The sequence below is a fragment of the Setaria italica genome, chromosome III (genome assembly GCF_000263155.2).
Source record: "Setaria italica strain Yugu1 chromosome III, Setaria_italica_v2.0, whole genome shotgun sequence".
Classification (NCBI taxonomy): Eukaryota; Viridiplantae; Streptophyta; class Magnoliopsida; order Poales; family Poaceae; genus Setaria; species Setaria italica.
Window position 1 is genome coordinate 6,740,614 of NC_028452.1, and position 16,556 is coordinate 6,757,169.

General features: G+C 44.0%; 5 protein-coding genes across 6 annotated transcripts; 1 reads left to right on the forward strand and 4 right to left on the reverse strand.

Annotated features, from left to right (window-relative positions):
• Window positions 1-1,123: 1,123 nt before the first annotated feature.
• On the reverse strand, window positions 1,124-1,702 carry LOC101758219 (MAPK kinase substrate protein At1g80180). Its single transcript, XM_004960765.2, has 2 exons — window positions 1,353-1,702; window positions 1,124-1,187 (listed from the first exon to the last, which is right to left on the reverse strand). Exons 1-2 carry the CDS (start codon window positions 1,700-1,702, stop codon window positions 1,124-1,126), a joined length of 414 nt encoding a protein of 137 aa, XP_004960822.2.
• A 631-nt stretch (window positions 1,703-2,333) lies between these two features.
• LOC101786699 (zinc finger CCCH domain-containing protein 34) lies at window positions 2,334-5,297 on the reverse strand. The gene is made up of 3 exons (XM_004963455.2): window positions 5,176-5,297; window positions 4,883-4,990; window positions 2,334-4,027 (listed from the first exon to the last, which is right to left on the reverse strand). The coding sequence occupies exons 1-3, from the start codon at window positions 5,272-5,274 to the stop codon at window positions 2,735-2,737; spliced, it is 1,500 nt and encodes a 499-aa protein (XP_004963512.1). The 5' UTR covers window positions 5,275-5,297; the 3' UTR covers window positions 2,334-2,734.
• Window positions 5,298-5,968: 671 nt separating this feature from the next.
• LOC101758622 lies at window positions 5,969-9,505 on the reverse strand. Of its 2 annotated transcripts, none has more exons than XM_004960766.4 (7): window positions 9,312-9,505; window positions 9,167-9,207; window positions 8,974-9,037; window positions 8,693-8,890; window positions 7,186-7,257; window positions 6,522-6,682; window positions 5,969-6,413 (listed from the first exon to the last, which is right to left on the reverse strand). In XM_004960766.4, exons 1-7 carry the CDS (start codon window positions 9,438-9,440, stop codon window positions 6,296-6,298), a joined length of 783 nt encoding a protein of 260 aa, XP_004960823.1. In that variant the 5' UTR covers window positions 9,441-9,505; the 3' UTR covers window positions 5,969-6,295. The 2 variants fall into 2 exon arrangements, with proteins under 2 accessions (XP_004960823.1, XP_012700099.1); XM_012844645.2 differs by having other exon boundaries at window positions 8,974-9,042; window positions 9,312-9,406.
• A 217-nt stretch (window positions 9,506-9,722) lies between these two features.
• LOC101759031 lies at window positions 9,723-13,789 on the forward strand. The gene is made up of 4 exons (XM_004960767.3): window positions 9,723-9,883; window positions 9,977-10,071; window positions 10,166-10,256; window positions 13,528-13,789. Exons 1-4 carry the CDS (start codon window positions 9,855-9,857, stop codon window positions 13,556-13,558), a joined length of 246 nt encoding a protein of 81 aa, XP_004960824.1. The 5' UTR covers window positions 9,723-9,854; the 3' UTR covers window positions 13,559-13,789.
• A 1,638-nt stretch (window positions 13,790-15,427) lies between these two features.
• LOC101759433 lies at window positions 15,428-16,284 on the reverse strand. Its single transcript, XM_004960768.4, has one exon. It carries the CDS (start codon window positions 16,155-16,157, stop codon window positions 15,786-15,788), a length of 372 nt encoding a protein of 123 aa, XP_004960825.1. The 5' UTR covers window positions 16,158-16,284; the 3' UTR covers window positions 15,428-15,785.
• Between the last annotated feature and the right edge of the window lie 272 nt (window positions 16,285-16,556).

Here is a 16,556-nt window from a genome sequence, read left to right on the forward strand (position 1 = left end):
CTAAAACTTTCTGTGTGTAAGACTTAAACTAACTACTCTCATATTGCTCCGCACACATTCTTTTACTGGTTCACAACCAACACACATGTTGCAGGGCTTGCAGCCCATTTCTGTATTAGGCATGCTCTGGATATGAAAGAAATTCCAGACTTGGTATATTGTATCAAAAAAGTTTATGGGTCAGCATCCAGCATAAGGGCCTTCCAACCTACAGTATAAATAACTGACAGTCCATGTGAATTTCTTTGAAAACTCATAGAATTTTATGGACGCAGCAGGTCTGTTTCTGGAAAATGGAAGATCATAAAATCAGGAGTGTCAGCTGCACAAAATATGAAGATCAAAGGAGCAACCACATGTTATTAGGAACCTTTCATGTGTGCATTGTTGTCTCTAAAATGTAGGACATCTATTTATAAAGATAAACTAGACCTTAAAAAACTAAAGGCTAGAACTGGATGTCCCATAAAGAAAATGGCTTACATCACATGATACTGACAGCATTGCAACTTGTTAAATACATAGATCATAGAAACTGACAAGAGTTGGTATCACTATTTAGAAGCAATTAGACATGATAAGTTCAAAAGCAACAAGAAAGATATCTAAAATTGACCACAATTTGTTTATTAAGGTGTCATCGACACGGTCATAATTATTTAGACAATAACTCCTACATTCAAACTTCCTACCACAGCATCAAAGATAGAAAGTCTCTGCATGGTGACTTCATAGTTAGTATATGAGTACTCTTAGACTCTTAGTATATCTAACAGTACTATTTGCTTGTGGAATTTTTGAAGGTAGTACTCGACCTAGCAGCAATATCCCACAAGACAAAGAGAACTAAAGCATTATTATCAACACATCATTTGGAAAACAAGTACATAATGGACTACATGACTACTAAATAATAGTTCTACAGATTACAATGGGCTGCTTCTGTGAGGAAAGCGAACTCATGGTGCAGCTAATTAAACTTTGTATATCATTTAACTTCCAGATTAGGGTCACGTTCAGGATCCACAATCAGCAATCAGTAGTAGCCTGGACATGAAACATATTAATGAAGAAAACCATCGTGCACAAATCATGTTCATGTACAAGTGTATCAATATATACACTACAGCCAGAAGTGAGTATCAAGTACTCGATATAACAGATAGAACAGGTAACCATTAGCAAGCCTGAGTATGAAAACCCATATAAACAGGAAATGGAACAGCAGCACACCAAGAAGCACATAGACCCATTCAAACAACAATTCTTAACTCTTACAAAATAAGAAAACACTTAATGATGCAATTGAACTTTACCCTGACAAGGTTTCAAGCTTTGTAACATCCTAGTACCTTCTGGGCTTGGGCTTGGACGTATGTGAGGGCTCTTCCTTCCTGAAAATCCCACAGAACATGCAGCGCGACACCTTGGGTGAAGGTGGATCCAGAGCAGGTGGGACATGTCGAGTACGGAAGGCCTGGTTGCCATCGTTGGACCTGCTGCGCTCTTTGCCATCACCGCCCCTACGCTGCTTCAGCATTCCGATGGACCCAACACTACGGGAGTGCCTTAGCTCCTTGACCTCTAAGCTGTCCTCCCCTGTATCCCCAGTTGCCCCATGGCCCCTCTGGTTCTGGTCCCAGACCAAACCTGATGAACCAGACCTCCTAAATGTTTGAGAAGATCTCTGCAGCTCAGCCATTCCCTCTCTGCGTGTGGGTGTGTGTACACCTAGGAAGTCATATGGCTATGTGTTGCGAAACCAATAGTATACATGCATATAAAGGAAGGGTAACTATAACAAATTTCAGGATGAGTCAGATGATGTTGACAGGTTGGGAGGTCTTAGGTAGGATTTAGGGAGATTGTAAGGTATGGCTGCACAAAACATTGACATCAAGCCACGGACTAAAAGGAAACGGTCCCCTCTATCTGCTTTTGTGCTTAAACAACTGGCACTAGTTGAAACACTCCTGTTTTGATTATATTGTATTTATATTAAGAGCTACTGAATATTAGTTTAACCGATAGTATATTAACATTAAAGGCAGTAGAAGCAGCAAACATCCATGTGCAAAGTTTCAATTAACAAAATCATTACCCACAAATAAATAGTGAAGAAAATTTGACAAAAGATTGGGTATAACTTGCAATGGGCTGAGGATGTTATTTAGCATCAATGCGTTGGTTCCCATCATATAATAAATGCACATGCTAGTTAATAATTTCATCCATGCAAAATCAATTAATCAACTTACGAACACGATAAGTTCAAAAAACTATCATAATTCATAGCAGAAGGCACAAAGGTAGACATGTTCGACTCTTGCTTGTAAATAAGCTGATGTCATATAACTGAGCAGAACAACACAATGAACGTTGACAGGTGTTCCACATCCATTGGATGGTATCCAAGAGCGTAACAGAAATTTATCTCCAGAAAGCACCATTTTAAAGTTATAAGAATTTAGCAACACTAAGTAACAAGAGGGTTAGTGCCATTTACCAATCGTGGCAGTAAGCAAAAGTAATTCCTGAATATTGGTCCTTTCTTCCTCCTCACACAGTCACACTCACCATCCTCTTAACAATTTGTCCACAGCACAGGAAATCAACATTTTCCATGCTCTTTTACAAAAGTACTTCCAAGTTGCTTGTTATGCTAGCAAAAACTAGCTTTCACTGGCATCATTCTGACCAAGTTCACCATCTACACTTGCTACAGAATGATTCCCTAACCAACAGGAGTCCTACCCTTGGCCTTGAGAAGCTCACTCAGGGATTTGGGCCCCTCAAAATCATTTGAGAATGATCTCCCATGAGCCACGTGAACAGTGGGATGACTAAAACTTGGCCTGGACCTACACTTCTCTTCTTTTATCTGAGCAAGGGACTTTGGACCAGTAAAATTTTCAGGATCATCAATGTGCTTTGCATTTGCATTAGTATAGTTTGATGATCTAGCAGAATGAGCATGGTGTTGCTTTCTTCTACTTTTCTTCTTCTGTCCTCTGAAGGTTGCACAGACAAGAGAACGAGAACAATCTCCCATCAACGAATTGTGCATGTCATGTGTTGGTCTTTGCTCAATCTCTTCTGAACCATTCCTGGGTTCATGAGTACGATGTCTCTTAGTGCGGCCATTCTTGCCCTTTGCACTTCTTCTCCTCTCAGGTCTTTGCTTTGATATATGTCCAATCTGAGTGTTCTGGTGATCAAAGTCAGCACGCGAGCCCATTAAGCTTCTCGGATTGAAGAACTTTTTGCCATGCTCTTCAGAATTGGAATTTACATGATCTGATCTAATATGTGGTATATGTCTTAATGTGGTCAAACAACTATGCCCATGAACTCCTTCAAGATAACAGCCGCGCTCAAAGTCACTAAGTCCTTGCTCCTGGTACTCTGCATTATGATAATCCAGACCATAAACAACTGGGTCTCCAATATAATTTTCCACATTAAGCACATCAGTGCCTCTTTCCTGTGCCAGTTGATGCTCAAGATCAATCTTGTTAGGGAGTCCATCATCCACAAGGACATCAAATCCAGGGGAGGAATCACGCGATTCATCCTGTTCTGCATGTTCCATTGCTGGATCTCCTGAACTTTGATCAGATGGCGTGGAGCTTTTCATGTATCCAACTGCATCAATTGATGTTTCAGGTGCATTTGAAGCAGCTCCATTAAATAAGGTACTGGTTGACTCTGAAACTCCTTTTGAGTGGTGATTCCTTATGCGTTCAGGGCTGCCTTGACAAGGATTAGCAAGAGCAAATTTTGATGATTCTATCTTCTCATCTCCAGCAGAATTTCCATGTGCAGCAATGTTGGAAGTGGTGGCTCCAGAACAAGTTCCAACAACACTGTTAAAAGTTGGAGGCTCATGTAGAAAGGGGCAATTGCCACCCTTCTTACAGTACGAGTTGTAGTAGAAGTAACAAGGACTGGCTGCCTTGAGAGAAGCAGAAGCATATGGTAGAAGTGGATCTGCCAAGGGTTTGGTTTGGTTCAGGCTTTCCAATGGCTGCAAGATAAGGGTGTAATGAGATAAAAAAACACTATACAAAACTACATAAGCAAGAAAGCTAACAAGAAGCTAAGGCTCAGCAAGTCAACGGAAATAATTCAAGGCATAAAATAGAGAGTGAAGAGTGCAAGTTACTTCAATCAATGTATATGAACAAGTTAACAAACAAATGAACACTATCAAGGCTACAAAGCAGGACCAAATAACACATGGCAACCTCTTATTTGTACATCAGGAAATGAATTAATGAACACAAACAAATCCAACTACTGGATCAACTGAACCACCTTTCCATCCCTGAACTCATTTACATACATCAGCAACGCCACATGCCCATATCACAAGAGACATGGAATTGGTCAGTGTTGCCACACAAACAACCATTTTTTTTTCAGGGAATTACAGTTGACTCCAACCAACATGCACAGGTAGAACCCAATGTTGTTGGAGAGTCCATTGGTGGTAGTACAATGGGCTGCCTGTATGCAATTGGTTGGACTAGTGGGCTGCTCGTACGCAATTGAATCCATCACTCCAACCAACAAGCCCTCTGGACAACTATTGCAAATATTCTTAATAAATCGCTCACAGTCAGTCAATTGGCCCAGAGTACTGCCATCTCATCTTTCTTACAACACCTCTCCACAAAGCAAGCTTTTTCTAAGGAACTCCGCAAAGTAAGTAACCAAAGCTACAACATCACAAGCTTAACCGTTTGCGTCTGTCATTATCAACTATCAAGTACCGAACCTGAGCACATTCTCTACTCATGGTACACAGCAAGCAGCCAAGCACACCAACACAGGTTATCATCCAAGGAATTTAACCAGCGGCTGGGCTTTCATCACTCACGGGGTGGCGGAAGGTGCAGCTCGGATTGACGCAGTTGCCTTGGAACCAGTACCAGCAGCTCGGATTGAACCGCGCGCCCTCGCAGTGCCGGAACTCGCAATTAGCCCCCTACAACCAAAACCCCAAACACACAAGGCAAGTGAGAATCCGATCAACCATCACACAAATCAACGGGCCCCCAAGGCGGCTCCAACAGCCGCTTGCCGGTGAAGAAACGCGGAACCCTAGAAATGGCGGCGCCGGAGTAGGGCTTTGCCGCGGAAGGGTTTGGTAGCTAGGGAGTAGGGTACTACCTTGGTGCAGGCGAAGCGGGAGGCGACGAAGGAGACGCAATCGGTGCTGCTCCGCCTCCACCGCGAGTCCTCTCCATCCCCCGCCGCGGCGTCCACCATTGCTTCCCTCGGCGGCGGCGGCAGTGCCGGAAACGGGGAGGCGGCGCCGGAAGCGACGGCTTTGGGGTTTTCGATCAATGAACCGCCATCAACGAGCCAGTTGTTTCCTCGTCAATTGCAATTAGGCCCCTCGAGAGGTTGTGATTTTCAACGCGTTCTTTGCGAAGAGAGCGCGGCACATTATCCCTTTTTTATCCTTTCTTTTGTGCATTTAAGAGTGTAGATTTCACGAGACAACATTAATAGTGGGAAAACTAACAAAAAAACCTTTAAGAATTTAGTTTAACAATAAGGACACTTTTGTGTTATCATATCTCAAAACAACACTCTTCTCACTCAACTTTGTGAAATTCTACTTTTATTGTCACAATGTAATACAGCTCAGTTGGCTCATTCTCTCGTGATGTGCGGATGTACCGTGTTAAAAAAATGTAGTACAAAGTTAATGAAAATTTTCACTTTCAATATCAATTTGGGAGGGAGAAATTTATTTCTTGAACATACTTGGAATTCTATAAAACTCCTGTGGAACATAATGTTGGAAAGTTGGCCAATCTCACACTTACGAAAAAGAAAATACTCCTATTATTTAGGTAGATTCTGAAAAACGTATCAAAAGCCAATGCATGATCTTCAACAATGCAAGTCCCAGAGCAACAATCCTCCCTACGAATAAAAGGAGCCAAACAAAACAGAGTTTGCATATCTAGGTTTAGTACAAGGATACCAAACCATGTAATCAGGTCAGCAGTCTTATTAATCGCAGAAGTTAGGATTTGCGTTCCAGACAACAGTTACACAAGGCAAGGAAATCATTGACACCAGAACATTCATGCTGTATCCTCAAACAACCCATGTGGTTACAGTGTGTGATTGGATACCAGAAAACCAGACACCCCATGCTTATTAACTGCTGTGAAAAGGTGCCTCAATTTGCTGAATGGTCGCTTTGAAACTGGTATGAAACAAAATTTCATCCCCCGAAAGTTACAAGAAAAAGAAAACAGGTAGCCGCCTCATCTCATTTGTCATCTAACAAAATGGAGGTAGACGCCGTTAGTGATGACAGCTCTTCTTGTGTTGCAGATCCAAAGCCTTGCCATCTTATTCTTCCTTGGCGATCAATCAGGTATATGTACCTGCAGTTCAAGAATTGAACTACCTTATACTGACAGAATAGTGTAAGGTGTAAGGTATATCTACTTTTAGCTTCTACCAAACGACCAAAGGGAAAGGAATGCTGTTACCCGGTGAGAAGGTTTATAATCTGAAGCTTCTTTCGGAAGTCATAATGGTCCCCAAAAGCATACACAATATGTCTTTGAGGATTGTTTGATTTCCTCATCACCTTCAGGAATGCTTGTCTCACAGGACTCGATGATAATAGCCAAGAATCTATAAATGAGACCTGGAACATAACATATTTCCCTTTCAGCTCAGTGCTTGGAATATTGTAAGGTGTTCCCCCCCCTCAGCACTATCCAAAGCTTAAAGGTTAATTACTTAATTAACAAAGGATTAACAGCACTATTCTCTTTTTACTATCACATGCCATTAAAATATTAAATAAACAATTGTGCTGACTCTGATATGCAATAAACAAGCATTAAGGGTAGTTAAAAAATCTAACCACAGTTTGATAGTAAAAATAAGGGAATCATGTAAACTAGAGCATCTTAGTATTTTCACTATCTGTAATGACAATTAGAGCTTAATTTGAATTCTGTTAGTGGGGTACATAAGAAGATATTGGTGATAGAAGATTAGCAAAAAGAGCTTGATCATGAATTTCTTTACAGTTACTGAATACATCAAGCACCATCCAATATCTTCTTTCATTTATTTTGATTTGAACACTGTTACTGGTACTTTGCATTGAACACAAAACCAGGAATTATTATGTATTGATACCTCATAAACATGAATGTTCTTGTCAGCACCGAATGCATCCAGGAAAGGTGAGCTCCATGATTCGGCCATTTTCTGTTAGCAAAAGGCACACCCAAATAGCTGTTGAATCACTAAGGTTCATTTAGCATATAAGCTTAAACACAAACAATCAATGTGATGCAAATTACGATGTAAAAAGAAATATGAAACCTAGACCAATTATATATCTTTTCTAACAAATTAATTAGAAGGCAACACAAACTAAGAATGTATATCATATCGGAGCAGAGAATCTGGATATCAGTACATGAAATACTGAGCCATGAAAAAATGAGAGAGCCACAAATCAAGCATATTAGAGAGGATGTGAAAAAGATCTGAGCATCTGTAATCCTAAGTAACATGCCTTTTAGGGGCATCAAACAAAGTGCACATACATTTAGGGGGTGTTTGGGAATACCCTGCTAAACTTTAGCACCTGTCACATCGGATGTTTGGATGCTAATTAGGAGTATTAAACATAGGCTAATTATAAAACTAATTGCACAGATGGAGTCTAATTCGCGAGACGAATCTATTAAGCCTAATTAGTCCATGATTTGACAATGTGGTGCTACAGTAACCATTGCTAATGATGGATTAATTAGGCTTAATAGATTCGTCTCGCGAATTAGCACAGTGGTTCTGCAATTAGTTTTATAATTAGCTCATGTTTAGTCCTCCTAATTAGTATCCGAACATCCGATGTGACACTGCTAAAGTTTAGCACCAGGTATCCAAACAACCCCTTAATAGCACACCGTCAGCATTTGGCCAATCAATCCGCAATCAACATGCACTGGTGGGCACAGTACTCTACACTGAATTGTTCGCTACCATGGTGAGAGAAGTTGTAGCTGGATGCCTGGATGTCATGTCTTGCCTAAAAATTTGACCAGGAGCAACTAAAAGTTCTTATCTGCATTTAGTGGGCTTGCTGAAGTAGTTGGTACAAATTGAACCTGAATGGCAGAGGATTAGAGCTTCTGAAAACAATGCTACCAGGCCAGGAAGCTAGATCAATGCAGGATGCATTTTAATCATGGGATGTACACAATACAAAGCTTTCTGGATGAAGTGTTATAACAGATACATGACCAGTGATTTGTTAACTCTTGATTTGTCACAGATACACATAAAACCAAAGCATATCCGGTCAAAATCCATATGATCCTAGGTATATGTATCAAGCAAGTATACCATAGTTTTTAAAGCGTTAAGGCGAGGCGAGCCGAGGCGAGCCACCACCACCTAATCGCCTAGGCAGGCTAAGGCGACACCTTAGGCGAGGCGAGCCACCACCACCTTGTCGCCTAGGCAACGCCTTAAAAACACTGAAGTATACATTAACTTAAGAGGTGTAGCGGTAGAATTTTGCAAATGTAATGGAAACCAAACAGTTGGAGTGCACACCACCATGGTTGCAAACCAAGCTGATGTAAACTACAGGGTTTATCAAGCAAAAGCAGCTGACCAGTCCCTCACATACCTGCGAGCTTGCACGAAAGGAAAGGCAGACCAATGAAGCATCAGGAATTACACCAACACCAGCCTCACCACCATCATCTTCTGGAGCAGGCGCAACAAGAGGCAGATGCAAAGCCCCGCCATCAGGGGACTCCACAACCAGATCAGGGAACTCAACAGCATCAGCCTCTGGGATGATGGCCTTACTTGCAGTCGCAATCTAAACCATTTTGATCACAGTGTGGTTACCAATCACCCAAATCCATCAACAACTAATAAATGTGTACTTCATACTATAAATACCTTGCCTTGGTTCTTGCGGATCTCGGAGATGTCCGCGAAGTAGCCCCTACTCATCTCATCCTTACTGCACTAGACCAATCAGAAGCATCACACTTTGCATATTCCATACAGTGCTGCGGTGAAGTTGCAGCAGCAAGCCAGTAGGAGTAACTATGAATAGCAAGTAAACGAGTTGGGGGGAGAGGAGCCTTACAGCCTGGCCTTCTCCTTCTCGATGGCCTCCTTGTTCACCATCTGATTACCCCAGCAACGAGAAAAACAAGTCACTCATTCGCGCTAACAATCTAATCAACTGCGGCTGCGGAGAAATGGAGGACGGACGGAGACGAAGCGGCTACCTTGTGGAGATCGAGGAAGCCGCGAGTGAATGCCGCGCGCGCAAGCGGAGGGGCCCCGCCGCTCTGGGCGAAGGCTCCCGCGCCGGCGAGGCGGAGCAGCGCACCCGCCGCCCCCCGCGCCCTCAGCATCGTCGCCGCCGCCGATCTACTCGGGTCAGGTCGTCAGGAGCAGCCGCGAGAGGCGAGACTGATCAGCGGGCTGAGTTGCGGACCTAACAATATGGGCCGGGCCCGTCTAGCTATATTACGTGTACAATGCCCCCCTCACTCATTCATTTGGGCTGGTGTTTGTTGTTCGGCACGAAAAGTAACCCGGTCCATCCAGGACATTTGGCCCAATCCACTACGCAGTACGTAACCACGAAAAGGAGGCGTAATCCAGGAGAAACCACGGTTCCAACGGGTTCCAAAACCGGCGGCGCCGAACTGACCAAAACCAATCCCGGGAGAAGCACGCAACGCCAAAGCCAAACCCCTCTCTTACTCGTTCAGATTCCATTCGATTCGATCTCTTCTCCGCCGTCTCCGGCGCCGGCCCCGGTCATGGCGTCCCGCTCCTCCTCGCAGTTCGAGTAAGCAATTCAATACCCACTATTGCTCAATTCACCTTCTCTTTTTACTCCACCCAAGCGATCTCGCTCACTTGCATCGTCCTCTCGCGCCAGCGATCCGGCGGCGGCGAGGCGTCCCCCGCAGCGTGAGCGGAAGCCGCCGTATATGCTGCTGCTCCCGCTCGTCTACGCCCCCGTGCTCCCCCTCAGTACGCTCGCCACGCCCTCCGCTCCAATCCCCCTTACTTGCTGCGTCTGCTGACTCGTGTTTTGGTTGTTTCATCGCGTGGTTCGACGGGGCAGTCAGGATCGGGCTGCGGCACAACCCCGTGGTGAGGGACCGCCTCTTCTACGGCGTCCTCGCCGGAGCATTCGCCCATGGTGCCTACCTCATGTACGTCGTCCTCCTCCTCCCTCACCTCACTCCCGTGCTCCCTTTATGTGCCCCTGTTTTTATTAGATGGTCGATTGCTGGTAAATTGGTAATGCTAAGCCTGTTTGTGATTATGCTGATGGCTGATAGGGACAGCTTTAGTTTCACGGCATTACAATAGAACGGACATTGCAACGCTCAAGCATAGTCTGCCGAGCAATTGTATGGAAAATAAATGCGCTTGAAAGACTGTAACAGAATATGATCATATGAACTTGAAAATCTTGTAACCATCTTGGTGATAATCACTATATTATGTTTTTCTCATGGGAACAATTGCTCACTTGGTCGTGCTATGATTCATGAGCAGTACTAATAAAGTAACAAGGTACTGGAGATTTTTTTTCCTTCATCCATAGTCCATAATTAAGATTTCAACGTAAATCGGAACAAACAGGGTTATCCATGCCACTTAAGGAAGTTGAGCCCTACATATAGTTGATCTACTTAGTGTTGTTCTGTGAACATCTGGATGCATGTTATAGGAAGAAAGGAGCTATGGAAGAGAAGCATATCTAGGTCATATAGTGATCTAGTATGTAATGAATCGGTCCATGCATTCATTGGCTTGGTTTTCCTATAAGAATGCATTGTTAGTTTGTACAAAGATAATTTTCAGGCATGATTGTCTTATGTTTGATTCATGATGTTATAATGGGAATAAGAAGCACGCATGAGACTGTTTTGGCACTTGAGGTGAAATGAACTGTTGTGCTAATGTCTAGCAAAGATCATATATATATTCTGTGGAGGACTGTGGGTTTAATGCTACAGACTGATTTAGCCTGGATTATATCCAGTACCCATGTTGTGTTATTGAAGAACTTTCAGCATAGGCTTATTACGTCAAATCCTCCATGAATTAAAAGTTATGTGTCAGCAAAGAACTCGGTCTAGGAGTCCTTAAGTTCAGGATGTGAAAACCATTGTCCAGTTGACATCCCATATTGAGTTACCTGTTTTTACTGTGGCCTTGGATGAGACTGAACAGCTTATATGATATGTGTGAACCTAAGGAAGTTTTGGATGTTATTCCAGTTGACATCCCGTATTGAGTTACCTGTTTTCAACTGTAGATGAACTGAACAGCTTATATGATATGTGTGAACCAATTGAAAAATCAGGATGTGAAACCATAGTCCAGTTGACATCCCATATTAGTTACCTGTTTTTTTTACTTTAGATGGGACTGAAAAGCTTATATGATATGTGTGAACCTATGGATGAAATGTGTGTGCTGAACAAGGAACAGGAACCGCTGTTCTAATTTTTCACTCTTATATTATCAAATGCACTTGATATATGTAAATCTAGGTACTACAATCATGGTCACACATTACATAGGAAACTAGGGAGTATCAACCTAAATAAGTAGACTATGTTCTTGTACATCATATGGAGTACTAAAAATAAGTAGACTATGTTCTTGTATATAGTTCCTCCATGAAAAGGCGCCCCCTGCTTTCTTGCTGTTCTTGCTACTGTTTTATATTGCTGATAATAGTGCTACATCTTCTGTAATTTGATTGTGCACATATACCATCTTCATGTCTGCTTGTGATTTCATTGCTGTATCTTTCAGTTAACCTCTCATGCCTGATGGAAAGAAATCAGTTTCGTATTGAATTGAACTTATTTCCTGCAACTTCCACATTGTCTGTTTTTGATTTGTCCATATGCACAAAACTACAGATGATTTTTTTTCCATAAAGTTAATTCTTATTATGTTAGTTGTGAAAGCCTATGTTAACTTGTTAGGGTAAACCACAAAGTGAATGAGCTGGACATTCTTTTATGTAGCTCCTATCTGGAAAAGCCAATCTAGCTTTCATGCTGTTGCTTGCACAAACTGGTTTCCAAATCTTTATGTCTGTTTTTTATTTCCTGTGATGGTTTTGTGGACTGGTCACACCTGATAGCGATGCTAGCATTTTCCCTAGAAGTCTAGAACAATGTAATTTTTTAGTTTGTTTTGTGGAAGATTTGCAGGCATGATATATCTTATACTGACTCCTGATGTACAAGAAACTCTTGTAGCACTTGAAGTAAAATTAACTGTTATGCTAATGGCTAGCTTTTATAAAGATCAGGTATATTTGATGGAGATTTGCCTTGGGCTGATTTAACCTGGAGTATATACAGTACTCACGTTCTGGTATTGAACTACTTGGCATATGTTATGGGTATACTAAGTCAAATCCTCTATGATGTAAAAACTGTATATGTCAGCAAAGGGCATGATTTGCATTGTCTAATCTAAGTGCAAGATGTGAGGACAGCAGTCAAACCATTGGCCAATTGCCATCCCATATTGAGTTAACTGTGTTTTCTGTGGATGCAAATGAATGGCTTACATAATATGTGTGAAGCTATGGATGAAATGTGAGTGCTGAACAAGGAACAGGAACTGCTTTCTTAAGTTCTACTCTTACTATGAAGTGCTTTTGATACATGTAGATGAGTAGATCTTGGCACTACAATCCTGGTTACACATTACACAAGTAAACTAAGTTCTTGTATATAGTTCCGATCTTGAAAGGCACCCTTCTTTCTTGCTGTACTTGCTTGTGCAAACTGGTTTACATGCCAATGGTCATGACTACATCTGTTGTACCAGTTAATTTGATTGTGTAAGACTACCTATCTTCACGTCTGCTAGTGACAGGATTTGGTTGACCTGTCATGCGTGATGTGCTCATGCATGATGGCAGTTTTGTGTTGAACTAGTTTCCTGCAACTTCAATGTTGTCTCTATATAGGTTTGTCCATATGCACAATATTGAAGATAAACTTCCTTAATAATGATAATTCTTACTAAGTACCTTTTTTAGATCTGAAAGCATATGTTAGGGTAGCCCACAAAGAGATAAGGTGGACATTCTTGTATGTAGTTCCTGTCTGAAAGACTCATCCCTTTTTTCTATCATACAGTTATTTTTTGTGCAAACTTGTTTCCAAACTTTTTATGTCTGTTTGTTCTTAATTTTCTGTGCTCGTTCAGTGGACCTGTCATGCTTGATGGTGTTGCTAGCATTTTCATATTGAACTCATTCTCGCAACTTCCACGTTTTCTCTATTCGTTTTGTCCATATGCTCAAAGTTTCAGATACACTTTCTTCACTAGGAATTGATGACAAGTCTTGCCATTTTTTGTAGTGAAGGTCTATGCTAGTGTAATCCACAAAGAGATATTACTGAGACGTGCTTATCTGGTTTATCTTTGTTCTTTCAGATCGGAACTATATGACGTGGAGAGCAAATGAGCTGCATCCCTCCAGGGATGAAAAGATGAGTTTTCAGACAGCAAATTTTGATTGCATTGAGAGTCCCCATTGGATAAGAGCTGACTGGGTCTTCAGATTGACAAGTGTGCCATGTACCTATATTTCCTTCCGTTCTTGCTATTATGTTTGCCAAAAGGGTATAATGTTTGAGCACATAAAATAATCCTGACAGCAAGAAATATATATTCGGCAACTGTATTCTGTTCACAAGTCGCCCATTCGCTTTTGATGATGATATTAGATGCTGCACCGGAATGAATATGATTGAACTGCTATTTCTTGAAGGTGGGGGCTTTATGAGCTAGATAACCATAACCAAAAGCAGGAACACGAGACCAGAACCTACCCTACTGCGTAAAGGGTTTACCAGCTTCCTGGTTGCTTCTATATTTTGTCAGGGGACCCGACAAGTGGAGTGGAGATTATCATGCGCCCATTTCTTTAGGCAATGCACAGCGTAATATACTTCTCTTATGCATGGTCTTGTTAGTTGTTACCGCCGTCTGACCGTCACGGCATCACCAAATGCGAATGGACAAAAGCACGCACAGGCTGGTCAGCTGTGCGATGGACAAATGCCGAATGCCAGCGAGGCAGGGGTGATAGGCAACACTGGTCTGATCTTTGTTATTGACGAGGCCGATAGCTGCTGCGTGCTGTGATTGCGCGCCTGTGCCTGCCGTACGTCTTTGGCCGCTTCTCTCGTCGCTGGTACGGACTGGACTTGGACTTGGACAGCAACCCCCTCTCAAAAATCCGTACTTGCAGCTGTACAATTTGTTTAACCCGTAATACCCTACAGCTGCAGACGGCAATGCTAACTGGCGCCTGAATCCAGGTGGCTAAAACATCGCCCGTTCCGTCACCGGTAAAATTTTAGAGCCTCTGGAAGTGGTTGTTAGTCGTGCATTCGGGTGTATCATTGTTGGTGCAAACATTGAAACGCTGCCGCAGTGCTAATTGGCGAATTAACACCGATGGTTAAAAACATCTACCACAATCATACCATCTGTAAATTTGAAGCTTTGCAGGATGCTTTTTCTCATTCATTCACTCTGTATGTGGAATAAGCAACCCCAACCATTGTACTTGTATAATTAGCAAAATAACGAGTGGATCATTATTCTGATCGGGACCGTGTGCGGGAAAGATACCCCGTGTTCTCCTGCGCTTAAGCACGTCACGTTGGGGGCACCGCCGCGCGGGGGCTAAAATAAGCTGCCGCGCCTGCACGGGAGCGGCCACTCGCGCGCCTCGCCCGGCAACTGGACTTTCGATAACTGACGAGTTGATCGTACTAAACTAACGCAATGGACCTGGACCTGATTTTGATTAGCGCATCGATTACTTTAGAGAGAGGTCGGTGTCAGCAATTAAATATCTACGAAATTAAAAAAATGCCAATTGTGCCGTCGATATTGCTGATCCAGTCCTCGGAGATGGGAATCCTGGTCGAGGTTCATCCGCTGAAGGTGAGGGCGAATCTGTGATGCACAACCAAATGCTGATCATTTTGATACGCAGTATGTAGCTCAGCAACCGTACACTGTTTCGTAACCAGATCGCAGAGCAAATCAGTGGCGATCTTCGAGCAAATCTGTGGCGATCTTCGAGTATGCATGGCGCATCACTGATTGATAAATCGGTCATGGACATCGACACGCGTCGAGAAGCAACAGCGGCCAATTATTGGGCAAGATTGGGCAAGATGAGGACGAGGGGTGCCGATTAGGCCAGGCCCAACCTAAACCCAATCATCAATCAAGATCAGCCAAATCCAAATGTACCAAACCGGAGCTAAACGCATTTCGACAGGAGGAATCAACGCGACAGCGGAGGAGCATCAAATTGGCAGCAACAATGTCTGAGATCCAATTTCATCAGGAGTAGCAGTACAAAGTTCGCAACAACTTTTCGCGGATCTGGCATTTCAGCGCAGACCGGAAATGATTTGGGAACAACGCGCTCCAGATCGGGGAGGCGGCGAAGGGAGGTCACTTTTAAAACCAGATCCCCCTCCCTTTGCTCTCTTGCCTTCTCCTCCTCGGCAACAACAACAATGGGGGAACCAATCCCCAATCCAAAGAAGAAAAAGAAAAAAAAAAGGTCGCGACAGGCATATCATATACACATGTAGGCGCACACGGACGGAGCGCCAGATCTACGGCGATGTCGGCGGGTCGCTCTCGTCGTCGTCTCCACGGCCTTAGGCGGAGGAGCGGGCGAGGCGGGATGCGATGGCGGAGTGGTACATGGCGTCGTGGAAGGACTCCGTCTGCGCCATCCGCGCGCGCAGCTCCCGGGCCTTCTCCTCCGTCAGGCCCCCCACGAACGCCCTCCCCGGGGTGGCCGCCGACGCCGCCTCCTTCGCCGCGGGGGCCGGAGCCTCGATGTAGTCGGCCTTCCCGGACCACCCCAGCAGGGGCGCCCACCACTTGCCGCTGCCCTCCCCGCCACCCGCCGCGGCGCGGGCCACCCCGGCGCCCGCGCTGGCGGCGCGCGGCCGGGCGGAGGATGCCCCCGCCGGGCGGGCGGGGAAGGAGACGGAGGCGGCGGTTGCGCACGGTGCCATCGCCATTTCGGATCGGTCGGTCGGGCTGTTGCTTGCTTTGGAATTTGGTGGGTGGGTGCGAGGTGAGGATGCTGCTGAAGCCTGGGAAAGAAAGATGAATGCTGATGGTGATGGAGGTGAAGGCCGTAGGGATGGCGGGGCGTTTATAGCGGCCGGATAGGGGAGGGATGGGATGGGATGGGCGAGTGGATAAGACCGCCGCGTGGATACGTGCGCGGCATCCTGGTACGGTGTTACAGGCTGTCCAGCAACGGTGGCCCGTCATGTCACTGACGCGTGGGTCAGGTTGCGGGCTCCGGCTACGGCGTTGGTGTCTTTTTTTTTTTTCTTTTCGCCGTGACGGTCATGCCGTTGGGGGCGGTTAACGTTGTTGCGAAGGTAGGGCGAACACGCAATGTCGTCTTA